Raw genomic sequence first — 17,728 nt, 5'->3', positions numbered from 1 at the left:
GGAAAAAAAAAAAAAAAAAAACATGCACTAGTTTGATGAAGAGAATTCCAGTTGGCCTTCTGTGTGTTTACAGTATATTTACTACTGCAACCATTTTTGTATAGTTTGTGATACCATAGAAAGCAATGTCTTTGAACTGAATCTTCCTGTATGTTTTTAGTGACTGTAGTTTTATTTTGTTGAAAATTGCATCTTTTTCAGGTTTCGTCATTGGAACAAGACCAAGCAAAGTACATGAGCATGAGACAGCAAGAAATACTGGAAAAGTATCGTAAAGCTGGAATAATAAATGGTGCTAATCAAGGAAGTATAGATATATCTGTATTAACACAGGATTATATATTAAAGGAAATTTCCGCAACACTGACACACAGGAAGAAGCTACGCACAAAAGTATCGAGATTAGAAACGGAACTGACAGCTCTTCAAAAAGTGAGTGAAGACAGGAAACCTCAGCTGAGTCAGTTCTCATCAGGCTCGAGAATTCAAAACGGTACAGGTGTGTATGATGGTGCGAGCCCTGTGGCAGATGGCACTGCCTCACCCCGCCACTCGCTGCAAGCGACGGCCGGCTTGTCTGCTCACCACAGTCATTCTCCTGTGGCAAAAGCTCAGAGAAAGTCGAGAGAGAATCGTTCCCGCTCTCAAGATTGGCCAGATGTTCCAGATATCGGAAAGATTGAAGAAAATAACCCCGAGATACTGGCTCAGAAGATTTTGGAAACTGGAAGGCAGATAGAGGCTGGAAAGATCAGAGAAGTGCCGAAATTTAACGGAAGTCACATTCCCTCCTTACCCCAACCAGAAACGGGAACCTCAAATGGCGATTTAACTCGTGCTGTAAACAGGTTCAGAGAATACGGTGGCACTCATGGCTATTCTAAACAAGAATCCCAGGTGGCGACCTCCAGAGGACAGCAGCGCAGCTGTGCGGTGCCGACAGACACGAAGCCGGCTAAGCAACCGAGGCCTCAGAGTCGTCCCGAGCCGACAGGAGTTTCTGGCGGCCGCGGGCAGGAGCCCCCGAGGGTTGCAAATTTCGAAGACAGGCTGAAGAGTATCATCACCAGTGTTCTGAATGAGGACCAGCAAAATAGACAGCAGCAAACTTCCCACAACCTGCAAGTACCTGCTCCTCCACCTCCGAGTGGTTACTCGCATATAACTAACGTGACAAATACAGTCGTGAATACGTTTGGCACAAGTGGAAGTTTCTGTCCGAGTGGAAACACGAGCTCACAGGCACTCGCTTGCGGTATCGTGAATAGTGAGACCGGAAAGGTTAACCGTGATTTCAAGAAAGGTAGCTACGAAGGGGAGAGACAGTTCCGTAGGGAGTCTCGAGAAAAGTGTGGTAACCCCGGTGGTGCTCATCCGAGAAACGTCGCTGCTCTCCAGCAGCCCGACTACACCCAGGTGTCTCCTGCAAAACTGGCACTGCGGCGACATTTGTCCCAGGAGAAGCTAGCTGCTGCTTCTGCTCAACAGATACAGTCCCTGGGAAGTGGTGAGAAAGGGTTTGTAGCCACCAGAACCATTGGTGACCTCGTTAATGGCGAAATTGAAAGGACGTTAGAAATATCTAACCAGAGCATTATAAATGCCGCTGTAGACATGAGCTCTATGGTCGTCGGCACGGCGTCTTCTGCAACGGTGGTGAATCAGAATATACCAAGGCCAGAGAGAGTGAATGTGAGAGTGACACGTGTCGTGGAAGAAAATGTTGTTAGAAGAGACGAAGACAGAGTTAGCACATGTGCCAACAGCTCCGGAAGCGTATCACCCCCTCGGCGCACGCCAGTCTATTCACCCATATCGAGACCTAGCAGTGCCGAAGGTGGTATTACCGTTCCTGGAAATCCGCCAACACCTGTGGGTAATCTGCAGCAACGGGCGCCGTCCTTGGAGGGTCTGGCGTATCCTCAGCACAGACCAAAGTCACCCTTAAATCGACACCCACACCACGGCCTCGCGACACTGGCTCACGTCGCGTACGACCGTGTGAATAGTGGCTATGCATCGCAACCAACCTCCGTAGTGCCCCGTAGCTTTTCTCCGAGAACGACTGTCCTCTATCCACTGCCGTCATCTGGTTATCCCCAGAGATCTGCTCCTCACACTGTGTCTTCTGCTTCATGTCGGTATGCCACATCTTGCACTGAAGCTAGCTTCTCCCCGGTCCAGCTACCTAGAGCTGACATTAAACCGTACCACGAGTCATACTTCAGTGACACGAAACCGCCCATCATTGTGAGTGCAGCACTGGCTCAACAAGACCACAAGCCACCTGTGTCAATGCAGTCTGAAGAGGCAGCTACGCCAAAACCGCACTACTCTGGGAGTGTCGACGATGGCTCATTTGCTCCTGTCGAGGGCCTGGCAGCCACACTACGTGCGAGGATACTTGGCGACAGAGAAACTGCTACACCCGAACACGTGCGGCGTCCCGATTCCTTGAGTGTCAAGATAGAGGTGGAGGATTCCGGTAAAAGATCGGATTGTATGATGTATGAAAACAGGCAGCAAGTTCGAGTAGATGCATTGAAACCTGAACACGAATACGAGCAGGAGAATGAGTTGGAAGAGCAGAGGATTAGTGATCCGAGGTATGTAACAACCTTAAGTTCTGATGAGGCGAAGAAGATGAGAGTGCCTCACTCAAGTACAGCACAGTCGAATACAGCGATAATACAGAATGTTGCTTCCACTGTGGAAGTGAAAACTGAAGTAGTTGAGGGATCGACAAAGCCTCTGTCTGAAACTGAGGAGAGTTTTTTAAAATCGGGCAACATGAACAGCCAATATCACAGTAACAAACGTGCTTCACCTGTTATCCAGGGGCCTGTGCGGCATCACAAGAAACAACACTTATGTACTAACTCTGAAATACCTGCAGAAGGGGACAGTGGCATCTCCTCAGTGTCAAGTATCGGGCCGACTTTGGCAATTAATGCTGCCTCGTCTCCTGAACTGAATTCGGGCATGTCTACACCCTCTACTCCTTCGACATCTGCAGCAGGAGAACAAGGCTCGGAGAGAAGTAGCAGCAGATTGATAGAGGAGCGTGACGAAGGTTAGTTCTGTCAAGTATTAAGATCTCTTTATCATTCTGCTGTTCACTTAACTTTATGAGAAAGAAAGTGATTATTTTTCTTCCCATCTTTTTTCAGTGGCTTTGGCACACTGTGTGTTCCTATGCTGCAACATTTTTCATTTCTGTATCTTACTGAACTTGAAGTAAGATGTTACCTGAAGAGTGTTCATAAAAGAATGTCCCAGTTATAAATTTTAATAGTATGAGCTATAATCATTGTAGAGTGTTGGTTCAAGGTCACACTTAAAGAGTAATTCAAACATTGTTAGTTGCGTGCATGTATGAGTACTGCTTTGCCGTTTTCCTGCTTGCAGTGCCACATACACAAAATGGCAACCCCTAAGCATAAAGCATTTTGTACTCTGCAGCTTACTAAGAGTAAAACTGTAATATCTCTCTCTCTCTCTCTCTCTCTCTCTCTCTCTCTCTCTCTCTCTCTCTGTGTGTGTGTGTGTGTGTGTGTGTGTGTGTGTGTGTGTGTGTGTGTGTCCTTCATAGTCATAAGAAGTCTGTTTGGGAAGCAAGTCTTAAACTTCAGTGGCCAAAGACGCCAGTGTGAAACGTCTGTAAATGACATGAAATCACTGCACAATTATGCCATCATTACCACTACTCAATATAATTGTCAGCCTTGATCACTGTAATTTTTTTTTAAATATACATCTTAATGAATTTTGGCATCATCAGACTCTGTCAGATAAACACAACAAATGAGAAGTAATATTTCTACCACTACAATAGTACATTGTATAGAACAAAATCAACATACCATATTTAAAACCTTGGTGCTCGATATCTCATTAATTCATCTTCCATTCGTACCATTTCTAGTGCTGTTTAGTAAGAAGGACCTTGTACAACAATCTGTGGCCATTATTTTTCTTGCTAAATGCAGATGGACTTGTCAGCTAAAACTCAAAATTAAGCATACAGTAATTTCAAAAAATAATGTACTTAAGTGATGAATTGGAACTGTCCTACTAAAAATCACAGTAACATCTACAGATGGAACATACTATCATTTGATAAAAAATAGCACACAGTCATTTCATAGAAATAGCATAGTCATTTTGCAGAGCTCAATGTAACTTCATCTTACTGTAATTTTTGTAGCTGTATTGTGCCCTCTTTCATTTTTCATAATCCAAAAATATAAAACATAATGACTTTACTACTAAAATATATAGGACATGCATTAATATCTTAACACAGAAAGCAGTGTCAACTTAGGTTTTGTTGCTCTCTCACAGCTGTTGTGTTTACTTGTATTGGTGACATTGCAAAATATGGCAATATCTGCTGCAGCCTGCGACCAGGGCACACATGATGGACTTCGGACAAGCACCATCCTCAGCCCAGCCCAGCCCACTCACTACGCTTCTACACTAGTATGTCTTGGAATACATACACCTAGCCACATTTTTCAGTGTCGACACAGCAGTTGTTAAATGGTGACGACTCCTAAGTCAACACTGCATTTCGTGTTAGATGTTCATGCCAGTGTTGTATGTATTATTAACAAAGCAGTTATGTGTTATATCCTCAGCTGATGAAAAGAAAAAGAGGTTGCAAAAGATCTTTACGTGAATTACAGTACAAATGAAGTAACTTTAAGCTCTGCTAAATGAGTGTGTGCTATTTCTATGAAATCCCTGTACGTAATTTTTTATGAAAGACAGTATGTTCAGTTTGTAAACATTGCCTTGAATTTTAGTAGGATGGTTTGGTTGAATTTCCAGGTCCTTGACCACTGAACTCGTCATAATGGTCAATATGACAGCACTCTTCTCCACTGGCTTCCAAATTCACCTGATCACATGCCATGTAATTTTTGGTTTTGGGTTTTATAAAAAATTGTATCCACGTTCTACCACTACACAATGATGTGCCAGAATAGAGGCACAGAACCAAAGATGCTATTGCTTCTGTTACTCCTCTGTTGTAAAGTGTGGGAAGAATTGGATTTTGGGTTCTATATGTGCTGTGCAACTAAAGGTGCACATATTAACTTGGTAAGAAGAACTGGGTTGGTCTACCTTCAGTTTGGTGTAAGATATGCTATAAATGGTCTAAATTAAACTGTTATGTTATATCATTGTAACTGGGATATTATTTTATGGTCACCCTGTATTTCTGTTCCTTCATGTGTAGCACTCCATTAACATAACAAATAATTTTTGGCCTTTCCCCAACAGGCTGGGGGAAAAAATGATGAAAGTGCATATGGGGTGGAGATAAGGATATGGGAGGTCACTCAGAAAGTTTGGTTTAGGGGACATCTAATCATAATGGTCACATTGCATCTAGTTTTCTTGAAATGTTTTAAATCCTTGATTATTTGCACAGTACATGTGGCAGCATTTGAAACCTGTTCCTTGTATTTACTTCATAATGTACTTTTGGAAATATGGTTTTGGTCTTCGATGATCTTCTTAGATACAGCACTGTGCACGTTGTTCTGTTTTCAGTCACTGTTTAGTTGTGTGTGGTAGACCTGCGTAAATTTATCACTAGGTTTATTTGAATGATCGGCTAATATTAACATGGTACCTTTGTGAGATATACTTTCAGAAGATGAAAGATCTTCCTAGTCTGCCTTTGATTGTGTAATAACATCTACAGTTTTCTTTTACATCAAGGATTTAGGAAATGTAAATGTGTTGTGATCAAAATTCAGTTTGCTAAATTATTATTGATTTAGGTACCCATCTCCCCTCACATCTCCTGCCCCCTCACATCTCCCCCCCCCCCCTCTCTCCCTCTGCCAACAGCTTGTATTTCACATTGAGCCACGTAAATGTAGCCCTCTCTCCACCAAAGGTCATTCTATTCAGTGTGTGCCATGTAGTGCAACTGGGTTCTCTATTGAAGGACTTTAATATGCAACACTTTAACAGTTAATCTGCATTTGCTTCCAACACCTAGAGATACAGATGATTCTCAAATTAATATAATCAGTAATATTCTGGAAGACAGCATGGAAATTAAATGATGCCAGATTGTTCAGTCAATTCATTGAGAATAACAAGATGTTTAAAGAGCAATGTGTGGCTCAGTGGCTTCATAGATACATGCCAGAGGTTCAGACTTTGATTGCCAGTCATCCTGTTGATTTTGTTCCGTGACTTATAGCTGCTTTGAACCTCTGCTAATGATTTGTTAGTGTGTGAAATGTCAAAACTCCACTGTACTCCCCCACTTCCCTACACACACACACACACACACACACACACACACACACACACACACATACACACACACACGCCGTAGGTCAATATTAATGTTACCAAGTGTGTTCGACAATGATGTGTATAAGGAAGTGGTGTGGTCAGGTGAACTTCGCCTTTTTTATCTTGAATACATGTGAAATTCCAAAGCAGCTTATAAGGATCAGTACATTCTGTCATTATATTTGTTGGTGTCTGTGTTACTGTTTGGGTAACAATATCATGGTTTCTGTTGATCTTATTCCTACTCTAAGGATGCATAACAGCTAAGGATTATGAACCATTAAATTGAAAAAGTGCATACTTTGACACAGCTGAGCTTTATTGAGGCTACTATCTTTGGATGTTTCGGTATGCCCTTTCACACTGACAGCTCTGTTCACGTTGTGATTTGAAGAGCATATAGTGGAACATGGGCACTTTCAGTGGACTGTTTCATTATACTGTTGGAATAGAGCTGAATTTCTGTGCCCAGGTTTATAGGATAGAATCCAGTGCAGCTTCCAGGTCCCGTAACTGATGACAGACCTAAGTGCTGCACTGCACAGTGAGCGGTTTTAAACTTTCTTGAAACAAATGAAATTTGTACACACCCAGTCTAAGACGAATCACAACTGTGATTCACAAGGTGATTCAGTGTTCTACGAATAATTTTCTTAAGGATGTTTCTGTTTGGAAGATTGCTTCTACCTCTGCCTCTTATCCCTACACAGAATGCTGCACATTTTTAGGGTCAAAGCTGTACAGGATTCTAAACAGAGTATTTATGAAATGTGGAACTCGTGGTCAGAAACAAGAATTTAGTTGTTTAGTGGCATATGGTCAGAAACAAGGATTTAGTTGTTTAGTGGCATATGGTCAGAAACAAGGATTTAGTTGTTTAGTGGCATTTGGTCAGAAACAAGGATTTAGTTGTTTAGCAACATAACTAGCTTACACCTTGTAGTAACAGCATACGCTCGTAACAACTGCACATAATGATGTTTACCAGAGTCGATGTAAAAAGTTTTGATGTGCTTTCCCAAATACCCCCCCCCCCCCCCCCCCCCAGTTGTTTGTTGTACAATGTGATACAGTATGGCTCCAATCAACCATTTCCTTTTCTGTTTTAACTCTGTTTTCGTGACATGACTTGGTGCAGTCTGATAGGAAAATATCTACAGTAGTGATGCTGTTGTTGTGTTGCTCAAGGGGGAAAAGCTTCCCTTGCTATGCGAGTGTGAATGTGTTTGTTGTTCAGGTTTTGAGACATAAATATCAAAGTGGGTGGTGGACTGTCATACTGACACCACATTCTCTTTGGGACAAATGGTACAATTTTCAACAATGTTGCAACCAATCTCGAACGAACACAAAGTAATGTACAACCCTCAAGCAAAAAAACTGCGTACATTAGTGGAAAGGAAAACGCTGACCACACCAGCATACAAGAAAGGTAGCAGAAGTGAGCTATAAAAACACAAAACTGCTGTCCAGTATCTTGAAACCGTCTATTGTGAAATATCGGAACATATTGATGATGTATCTAGAACTAAATGACCAAATGACTATCAGTCGTCATGAACTCTGAAAATGTCGGTCATGTGATATCCAGTACACCCCTTTCCTACATAAGATCCTAAAAGCCGCAAATAGAGGTGGAGCAAAAAGATACAGTATTTTGTAATTTCCATTTATTAGTGAAAGTCCATTAGTATGAGTATCAAGTGAAATTGTGATTTCATGGTAGGTAGGACAATGCATGTTGAAGTGGATTGAGAGCAATCAGCAGGTGTATAGGGAACATGAGGTGTGTCATGTGGAAGTGTCGGGGGACTTGCCATTTGTATTGTGTGTTACTGCCTGACAGACAATATTAACAGTAATTTCAGACATTCTGCAGATGATGCAGTGATAGGTAATGAAGAACTATCTCAAAAAAGTCTCGAGTATTCATTGACATGTTTATAAGATTTCAAAATGGAGCAAAGATTGGGAACATAAGAGTCAAATATGAAGAAGTCTAAGATTGGGCACTTCACAAATTGCGTAAAAGTACTATCCTGTGACTACAATATCTGAGACTGGTGTGGTGTACAGATTTTCACAAGTCTTGATATAAAATTGTGGGAGTTACAGACACAGTCACGGTTTCAAGAAGCATCAAACGTGAATAATATGAACTGTAAGGAAGTTTGTAGTATTGTTCTGTATAATCCGTTGACAGAAATTAAGTTTGGTTTCGAAAGCAGTTTACTCCATTGCCTGTACACATTGTGTGTGGTTTACGATGGAGGTGTAATTGTTGCTTATTGAATAGTCTCTACACTGTATTCATCAAAGTATGCATTTCTCGAACATGTTCCCGGGTCGATACTGGTAAATTGTCTTCCATAGAATATGACAGCATCTCCTCAAAATCTACCATGCAAACAATTCTTTGTCGTGAACCTTAGGTTAATGTTGACTGAATGACTCATTTGTTGAGAAGTTTATATACACAGCACTAAAATTATTCCATGCAGATAACAGGTGGTTTGTAATTTCTCTAGGTAAATTTATTCTGATTCTCAGGCACTAGATCGTGCTGCACCGTACATTAGATGATCATCTGCAAGTTCGTACGCTCAATTTTGGTAACCACTCACGGACTGTAGACAATTGTAAATGCCCCTGTTGTTACATTTCAGGGTAGTGCACCGATGTCCATCCAGCAGGCAGGCTACAAAACATAAAACAATTTACAGACATGTGGCTAAGATGCACTGTTTGTTTGAGACCTAGTACCAGGGGAAATTTTTATTACTGACTACTGTTGCATTATCTTGAATTACTCAGTTGAGGATTCCCTACTATCTGTGTACACAGGTATATGCAGGGTGAAAGTGGTTCCCTAGTAACTTTTCACTTTTCTAAATCTTACAAGTTCTTTGGCCTATGCTACCTCACCGTTTTTATAAAAAAAATAGTAGTTAGAGGTTACACTGACCATCCAATAGTCCTCTAACTTACTGGCACTTTCCTCTTCAGTTATTTAATGATGATGGTTTTATGTAAATTTACTATCTTCTCATGTCTTAAAGGGTCTGAAAATCACATAAAGTCAACCTTTTCACAGCATTAATGCCTCGTGGCATGGCCATCGTGAAATTAGACATCTCGAGGTGGCATGTGCTGCGTGGAATCTACAGACACTTAAGCATTGGGATTCACCCACCTCGTAGCTTTGTAGCCACATTCACACAGCTGAATGTTCAATGTTTCTGTGCCATATTGTGTGTTCATGGTCGATTTCATTCTCACATATGACGCGGGTTTGGTAGTGAGTGAAATGCATGAACAAGGGCCATGTAGTGCTGTTCCAGTCAATGTGCATAAAGGTCGAAAAGACATTAAAAAACAGTTGTATATTGTCGTATTGAATACATTGAAGTTTTTCACTGGCTTGGCCAACAATTATATAAAACCAAGAAGGTTATAAATTTCGTGAAAGTTCATTAAATGACAGCAAAACGTTTTGGTATTTTGGAATCAACTGCATTCTGTATTAACAGTGCAGTAACATCGGCAAAATCTCTAGATATGAGCATGTTTCAATTCTCCAAGAAAGGGATGTAAATGAAAACAAAAATCTATGAAATTGGACGATTCTGACAAAGTTAGTGTGTAGACCTGTACTTAGATACTAAGACTGAAGATAGTATCAAACAGCTAGAAAAAGATACAGTGATCTCGATGAAAAAAATAAAGTAATCTGGCTCGGAGACCTCTGTTCTTTGTCTTCTCTGCTTACCTAGTTTTTATTCATAAACTGTAATGATCAATGAAAATTTTGAATGGAATGCAGAGACATTGCAGCGGGAAGAGAGAAGTGTTGTGTGCAGTGCACTTATTTCATGTTGAGGACAATGGTCTCATAGTATACTTTGATAAAATGTGGATGTCACAAATTCATTTGAACAAATATATTTTGTTTGAATTTAATAGAAATATTGGTTTGAAAGTACCTGTATAGTGTATTATCAGCAATTTGTGGAGTGGGTGCAGTGATGATGAATCAGGAAGAGCTACAGATGAAAGAATTTTCAGAGGTAGGGGATATTATCAGTTGTCATAAGGCAAGCTGCACACAGTGTCTTTTGCAAATGAAATGATTTCGTAGGTAACATGAAACAATGATTATTTCTCAGATGTTGCTCAAATTAATTTTATAGTTTTCTTAGTAATTTTCTCACTGGAAGATTTTACAAGATGCAACAGAGTGCAAATTCATCTGCAGCAGCATTTTTTGTTACATTGGTTGAACAGTTCATACCACTTACGGTAATTTATTTTTTTGTCTTGGAATTCTCATATGTTCCTGTGATAAAATATGTATCACACACTCAGAATGTTCGTGTATCTTTTACAGTCCAAATATGTCAGTGGTTCTGTTTTTTGTTTTCAAAATTTCTTGTCATGTTAGTTTCTAATTTTTTTTTTTTTTTTTTTTTTTTGTAGCAAGTGGCAAGAATTTTCTTTTGGGAAGTACTCCATCATACTCTAAATTAAAAATAGAGATGTCTAATATTTTTTAGGAATTTTTACTATCATTTTAAATTGTCACTAATTAGCAATGCTGTAAGGTGAGATGGCCTCAAGATGACTATTTCCGTGATGGCCACTGTAGTACCCAGTCCACTGTATTCAAAATGTGGCAGGCTTATTTTATTTAACTTTGCAGCTGGATGCCCTTCCTTTCACCGCAGTCGTCAGTTACCTGAGGAAGGAAAGTTGTGTACACCCCTTTCTGTGAATTGTGTAACCTTTGCTCTGTGTATGATTGTTTCTGTGTTACTAAACAGCTAACACGGGATACGGTCACATGGCCCCAGTTGCAGGTTCCCTACCTAATGGCTCCCAGAGTCAACAAAAAATTGATTTTCATTATTTTGTATAATTATAGAGTGATTTTAAAACTTAAAATCCTGTCATAATCTAATCTGTAAGATGTACAATCTTATGTTAAAGGGTTGACACCAAGAATGAAAGCATTTAGTCACTTCCTACAAACTCCACAATTAATTTTGAACCATTACAAAATTGTTTTCACTAACACACGACACAAAATCACGAAAGGCAAAAAAGCTTATCACTTACTGAATTTTCCCTGTTCATGCAGTAAAATTTCAGTATTGGCAAGACAGTTTATTACTTCTTTTCTACTCACAACACATTCAGCAGATGGTATCCACATGTACCTCTAATGAACGTACAAAATTATTTCATTTTATGACACACAGCATGGGAGGTACGACTTTTTATACATGTTAGATTGATTTATTAAAGAATCAAAGGTGGCAGGTTTAGGCAGTACTTTTACACACTGGTGGAAGGTCTGTAAATGTAAAACATGTCAGTAACATTCTTTTTGAAAGTACGTCTGTGTCTTTCTGCCGTACTTCAACTTATGCAGTTCAGGAGATAATAGTTTCACAAACAGAGAGATCTGTGAAGAACTAGCATTCACCTAAAATGGAGTGCAAATTACCCAAATGGCACTAATCCAGTTTTCGATAATGAGCACTTGACGACTGATGACAAATTTTAAACATAATTTCAAACTTTTTCACAACTTTTACTCGCTCGCATGATTAATGTCAAATGCACATTGACTCATTTGTAAAGTAATTAGGTATTAGAAGTTGTTTTATACTTGTGAGTCAGATTCTTTGATGAATCGGGGGTTAGCTGGTTTCAACTATTTGTGCATAGTTTTTTTTCCTGAGCTGGAAATTGGGAGCCAGTGCAATATTTGCCTAAATGAGTGTAGGAAACCACAAAGAGGCTGGCCAATGCACCAGCCACAGCCTTTGATGTAGCTTACCTTCCTGTGTTGCATTATTAATATGATCAACTAGACATCGGGTCTAGTAACTTCTTTAAGGTATTGAAATTTGTGAGCTTTCAGAGCTGGTGGCTCCTTCTTCTGACAGAAGGGTTGAATGGGAAGGAAGAGGGCTCAAGGAAAAGGACTGGTGAGGATTAGGAAATGGGCCTACTGATATGCAGTAGCTCTGTCTCATCCATTCTAGTTTATTTATTTGAGCTTTAATTACTACATGCTCTGTCAGGTTCTGAGCCAATTACTGGATCACTTACTTCTTCCACATCAAACTACTTAATAAAAGCAGCAGAGGAGCAAGTGACTGAGGGAAAGTAAAAAGCTTTGTACAACACGAGGGCTACGCAGAAAAGGGTACAAATGCAAGGCTGTAGAAATATACATAACTAGGTGAAAGGTGGTACCTGCAGGAAAATTAAGATGCCCTTGGAAAAAAGAGAAGGAGCTGTAAGATTACTGAGAGCTCACATGGCAAGCCAGTACTGAGTGAAGTAGTGAAAGCTGATAGGAGGTCTATACAAGGGAAATGAACTTTAAGGCAATGTTATACAAAGGTAAGAAGAAATAAAGGTGACAAAGGGGATGTGATACTGTGAGAATAATTTGATACAGCACTGAAAGTCACAAGTTGGAGTAGACAACATTTCATCAGAATTATTGAGATCCTTGGGAGATCCAACTGTGACAAAACCATTCCACCAGTTTTACAAGATATGAGACAAGCGAAATACCATCAGACTTCAGGAAGAATTTAATAATTCCTATTCCAAAGAAGGCATGTGGAGTCAGGAGTGAATATTATCCAACTATCAGTTTAATAGGTCATGGGTGCAAGAAATTGAATTGGGAGAAGCAGCCACTCGAGCAGAAGAGTACTTTTCGAGCGCACTTCAGAGTTTTTTAGACTACGCAGTAGTTTGGGGTGCTCTGATGATCGCTCACCGGTCGATAAGCAGCAAGGGGAGTCAAGACATTCAGAATAAAGACCTTTCAATTGTCATAATTTTATTCGTAAACTGTCAAAGTTTTCGTGATAAAGTTCCTGCATTTACTGCTCTCCAGCAAAGTTCTCGCATGCAAATTATTCTTGGGACTGAGAGCTGGCGGAAACCCAAAGTGGAAAGCTCTGAGATATTTAGTGACTCGTGGAATGTATATTAGTAAGATAGATTAGAGGCCGACAGAGGAGAGTGTTTATTGCAATTAACAAAAATATTGTCTCTATTGAGGCCCAAGTTGAGTGTGACAGTAAAGTTATCTGGTTGCTTATGACAAGTGTAGATGAAACTAAGTTATGTTTTTACCAGCCACCCAGTTCTGCTGTGACCGTTCCAGAATCATTCAAAGTAAGTCTACAATCAATAACGCTTAAATACCCAGCTCATGCAATACTAGTTGGCGGCGACCTTAACCTACAGAGCATAGACTCAGATGGCTATGGATTCGTTGCAGGGGCTTCAGGCAGTCATGCGAAATACTTTTGAACCCATTTTCTAAAAGCTACCTTGAGCAGCTAGCTCGGCAGCCCACATGCAATGGAAATATGTCAGACCTTGTAGCTACAAATAGGCCAGACCTTATCAGTAATGTCAGTATAGAAACTGGGATTACCGATCATGATGTAGTAGCAACTATGGTTACGAAAGTTAATAAATCAGGCAAAAAGGCTAGGAACGTTTTTCTGCTAGATAGAGCAGAGATAAGCAGTTGTTAGCAACTCACTTAGACAGGGAATTGACATCACTTAGTTCCAGTAAGATGGTGTTGAGGAATTATGGGCAAAGATGAAACAGATTGTAAATCGGGTCTGGAGAGTTATGTGCCTAGTAAGTGGATTAAGGGCAGAAAAGACCCACAATAGTTTAATAACAAAATTGGAGGATGCTGAGGAAGCAGAGGCTGTTGCATTCTCGGTTCAAAAGAGAACACACAAATGATGACAAGCAAAGGCTAGGAAAGATTCGTGCATTTGTGCAAAGGTCTATGCACAAAGCATACAATTACTACCACTATCACGTCTTAGCAAAAGGTTTGGCAGAGAACTGGAGAAAACTGTGATCTTACGTTAAATCACTGAGTCCAAGGCTTCCATTCACTCCCTCGTTGGTTGGCTGTTTGGGGAAGGAGACCAGACAGCGTGGTCATCGGTCTCATCGGATTAGGGAGGGATGGGGAAGGACGTCGGCCGTGCCCTTTCAGAGGAACCATCCTGGCATTTGCCTGGAGTGATTTAGGGAAATCACGGAAAACCCAAATCAGGATGGCCGGACGCGGGATTGAACCGTCGTCCTCCCGAATGCGAGTCCAGTGTCTAACCACTGCGCCACCTCGCTCGGTCTCACTCCCTTGTTGACATGTCTGGTGCGGCAGTTGAAGATAGCAAAACGAAAGCTGAAGTTTTAAATTTCATGCTCAAGAAATCTTTCACATAGGAGAATTGTACAAACATACTGTCATTTGACCATCAGACACTTGTGTATGGACAACACAGTAATAAGCATCCCTGGCAAGTAATAAGCATCCTTTCCATAGAGAAACAACTGAAAAAGATTTGAAAGAACTTAAATCAACAGGTCTGGATGGAATCCCAGTTCGATTTTACAATGACTACTCTACGGCATTGGTCCCTTACCTAGTTTGCATTTATTGCGAATCTCTTACCCTGCACATTGTCCCAAGCAACAGGAAAAAGTGCAGGTGACTCCAGTATATAAGAAGGGTAAAACGACGGACTTGCGAAATTACAGACCAATATTCCTAACTTCTGTCTACTGCAGAATCCTTGGACATATTCTCAGTTTGCAGTTTGAATATCATAAACTTTCTTGAGACTGAGAAGCTTATGTCCACGAATCAGGATTGTTTTAAAAAGCATCGCCAGTGCAAAAACTCAGCTTGCCCTTTTATCACACAATATACTGCAAACTATGGGTGAAGGGCAACAGGGAGATACCATACTTCTAGATTTCCAGAAAGCATTTGACACAGTGCCCCATTGCAGGGTATAAATAAGGCTATGAGCATATGGAATAAGTTCTCAGGTATGTAAATGGCGCAAAGAACCAGTACGTTGTTGTCCTCAACAGCAAGTGTTCATCAGACAGAGGAGTATCATACGGAGTTCCCCAGGGAAGCATGATAAGACTGCTGTTGTCCTTCTTCTTCTTTTTCTTCTTGCTTTACAGCCTCTGTAGGACTACGGGTAGCCCCTTTGTGGACTGCATTTTCCTCTTCTTCTCTCAGAACCTCTTCATTCTTTCTCTTCTCTTCTCCTCTCCCTCTCTTCTTCCGAGATCTCCAGTGTCCGTTTCTCCTGTTTGCGTCACTGGTGACATTCTAATCTTTTCCTGTATTCTTCTCTGTCATTGATCTCTGGCATATTGGTTGGTGTATATTTGTTCCTCCAATTTTCCTTTCCTTCGACCTTGATCCCCAATTCCAACCAATCCTTCCGAAGTTCAACAACCCACTTGGTTCCTGCCTTTCCCCTTGTCTTCCTTGTTGTTTCCCACACTCTCATCATCATTCTGTCCATACTCATCCTAACTACGTGTCCAGCAAACCTTGCCCTTTTGAGTCAGATTTCCTTGAATATTCTCCTCATGTGCTGCTACAATTCTTCCCTAGGTCTTCGCATTCACCTCTCTCCACCTCTTTTGGAAACTAGCATTTTTCTCAGTATTTTTCTCTCTTCTTTCTCCAGTTGTTCTGCCCCATTTCTTCCTAGTGTCATTGTCTCAGCAGCATATAATACTGCATTCCTCACCGTTTCCCTGTAGTGGCTTATCTTTGCCTGTGTGGATATATGCCTTTTATTGTATATCTCTCGTCATGCAGAAGGCTGACCTCATCTTCTTTATCCTCTCTGTTATTCCCTCCTTGCTCCTGTTCCTTCCTCTTATAAATTCTCCCAGGTATTTAAATTTGTCCACTGTTTGCACAGTGCCTTCCGGTGCTTCCCAGTCTGCAGTGGTGTTTAATGTCTTTGTCTTGTTATAGGCGATCCTCAGTCCCACCTTTCTGGCTACCTTACTTAGGCTGTCGAGTTGTGCCTTTGCGTCTTCTTCCCTCTCACTTAATATTGCTATGTCATCTGCAAAGGCTAGGCAGTCCACTTGATCCCTGTTGTCCTTTTTGTCCCCCTCACGGGTCTTTGGTATTCCCATTTCCTCGTTTATTGCTCTCCACTGCCTGATCACTTCGTCCAGCGGTATATTGAACAACAATGGTGACAATCCATCTCCCTGTTTAACACCAGTCTCGATCTGCTGTTGTCCTCTATATATATAAATATATATGTATATGAATATAATAGAGGGAAACATTCCACGTGGGAAAAATATATGTAAAAACAAAGATGATGTGACTTACCGAACGAAAGCGCTGGCAGGTCGATAGACACACAAACAAACACAAACACACACACAAAATTCAAGCTTTCGCAACAAACTGTTGCCTCATCAGGAAAGAGGGGAAGGAGAGGGAAAGACGAAAGAATGTGGGTTTTAAGGGAGAGGGTAAGGAGTCATTCCAATCCCGGGAGCGGAAAGACTTACCTTAGGGGGAAAAAAGGACAGGTATACACTCGCACACACGCACATATCCATCCACACATATACAGACACAAGCAGACATATTTAAAGACCCATATGTATATGTGTGGATGGTTATGTGTGTGTGTGTGTGTGTGTGTGTGTGTGTGTGTGTGTGTGTGTGTGTGTGTGTGTGTGTGTGTGTGTGCGCGCGCGCGCGCGAGTGTATACCTGTCCTTTTTTCCCCCTAAGGTAAGTCTTTCCGCTCCCGGGATTGGAATGACTCCTTACCCTCTCCCTTAAAACCCACATCCTTTCGTCTTTCCCTCTCCTTCCCCTCTTTCCTGATGAGGCGACAGTTTGTTGCGAAAGCTTGAATTTTGTGTGTATGTTTGTGTTTGTTTGTGTGTCTGTCGACCTGCCAGCACTTTCATTTGGTAAGTCACATCATCTTTGTTTTTAGATATATTTTTCCTACGTGGAATGTTTCCCTGTATTATAATTACACTCCTGGAAATTGAAATAAGAACACCGTGAATTCATTGTCCCAAGAAGGGGAAACTTTATTGACACATTCCTGGGGTCAGATACATCACATGATCACACTGACAGAACCACAGGCACATAGACACAGGCAACAGAGCATGCACAATGTCGGCACTAGTACAGTGTATATCCACCTTTCGCAGCAATGCAGGCTGCTATTCTCCCATGGAGACGATCGTAGAGATGCTGGATGTAGTCCTGTGGAACGGCTTGCCATGCCATTTCCACCTGGTGCCTCAGTTGGACCAGCGTTCGTGCTGGACGTGCAGACCGTGTGAGACGACGCTTCATCCAGTCCCAAACATGCTCAATGGGGGACAGATCCGGAGATCTTGCTGGCCAGGGTAGTTGACTTACACCTTCTAGAGCACGTTGGGTGGCACGGGATACATGCGGACGTGCATTGACCTGTTGGAACAGCAAGTTCCCTTGCCGGTCTAGGAATGGTAGAACGATGGGTTCGATG

At 41.2% G+C, this 17,728-nt stretch overlaps 1 protein-coding gene across 2 annotated transcripts in view; it reads left to right on the top strand.

Annotated features, from left to right (window-relative positions):
- The window catches only part of LOC126260943 (histone-lysine N-methyltransferase, H3 lysine-79 specific), a 225,885-nt gene that overhangs the window by 166,564 nt on the left and 41,593 nt on the right, over positions 1–17,728 (top strand). For both annotated transcript variants that reach the window (XR_007546669.1, XM_049958451.1), the window contains exon 14: positions 202–3,073. Coding sequence is in view for 1 of the 2 variants with exons in the window: in XM_049958451.1 (XP_049814408.1) it covers positions 202–3,073 (2,872 nt within the window). In the remaining variant the exon portion in view is untranslated. The remainder of the gene's footprint in view (positions 1–201; positions 3,074–17,728) is intronic.

Source organism: Schistocerca nitens, chromosome 5, assembly GCF_023898315.1.
Source record: "Schistocerca nitens isolate TAMUIC-IGC-003100 chromosome 5, iqSchNite1.1, whole genome shotgun sequence".
NCBI lineage: Eukaryota > Metazoa > Arthropoda > Insecta > Orthoptera > Acrididae > Schistocerca > Schistocerca nitens.
The sequence above is the reverse complement of the archived record's forward strand: the minus strand, read 5'-3'. Positions and strand labels throughout refer to the sequence as shown.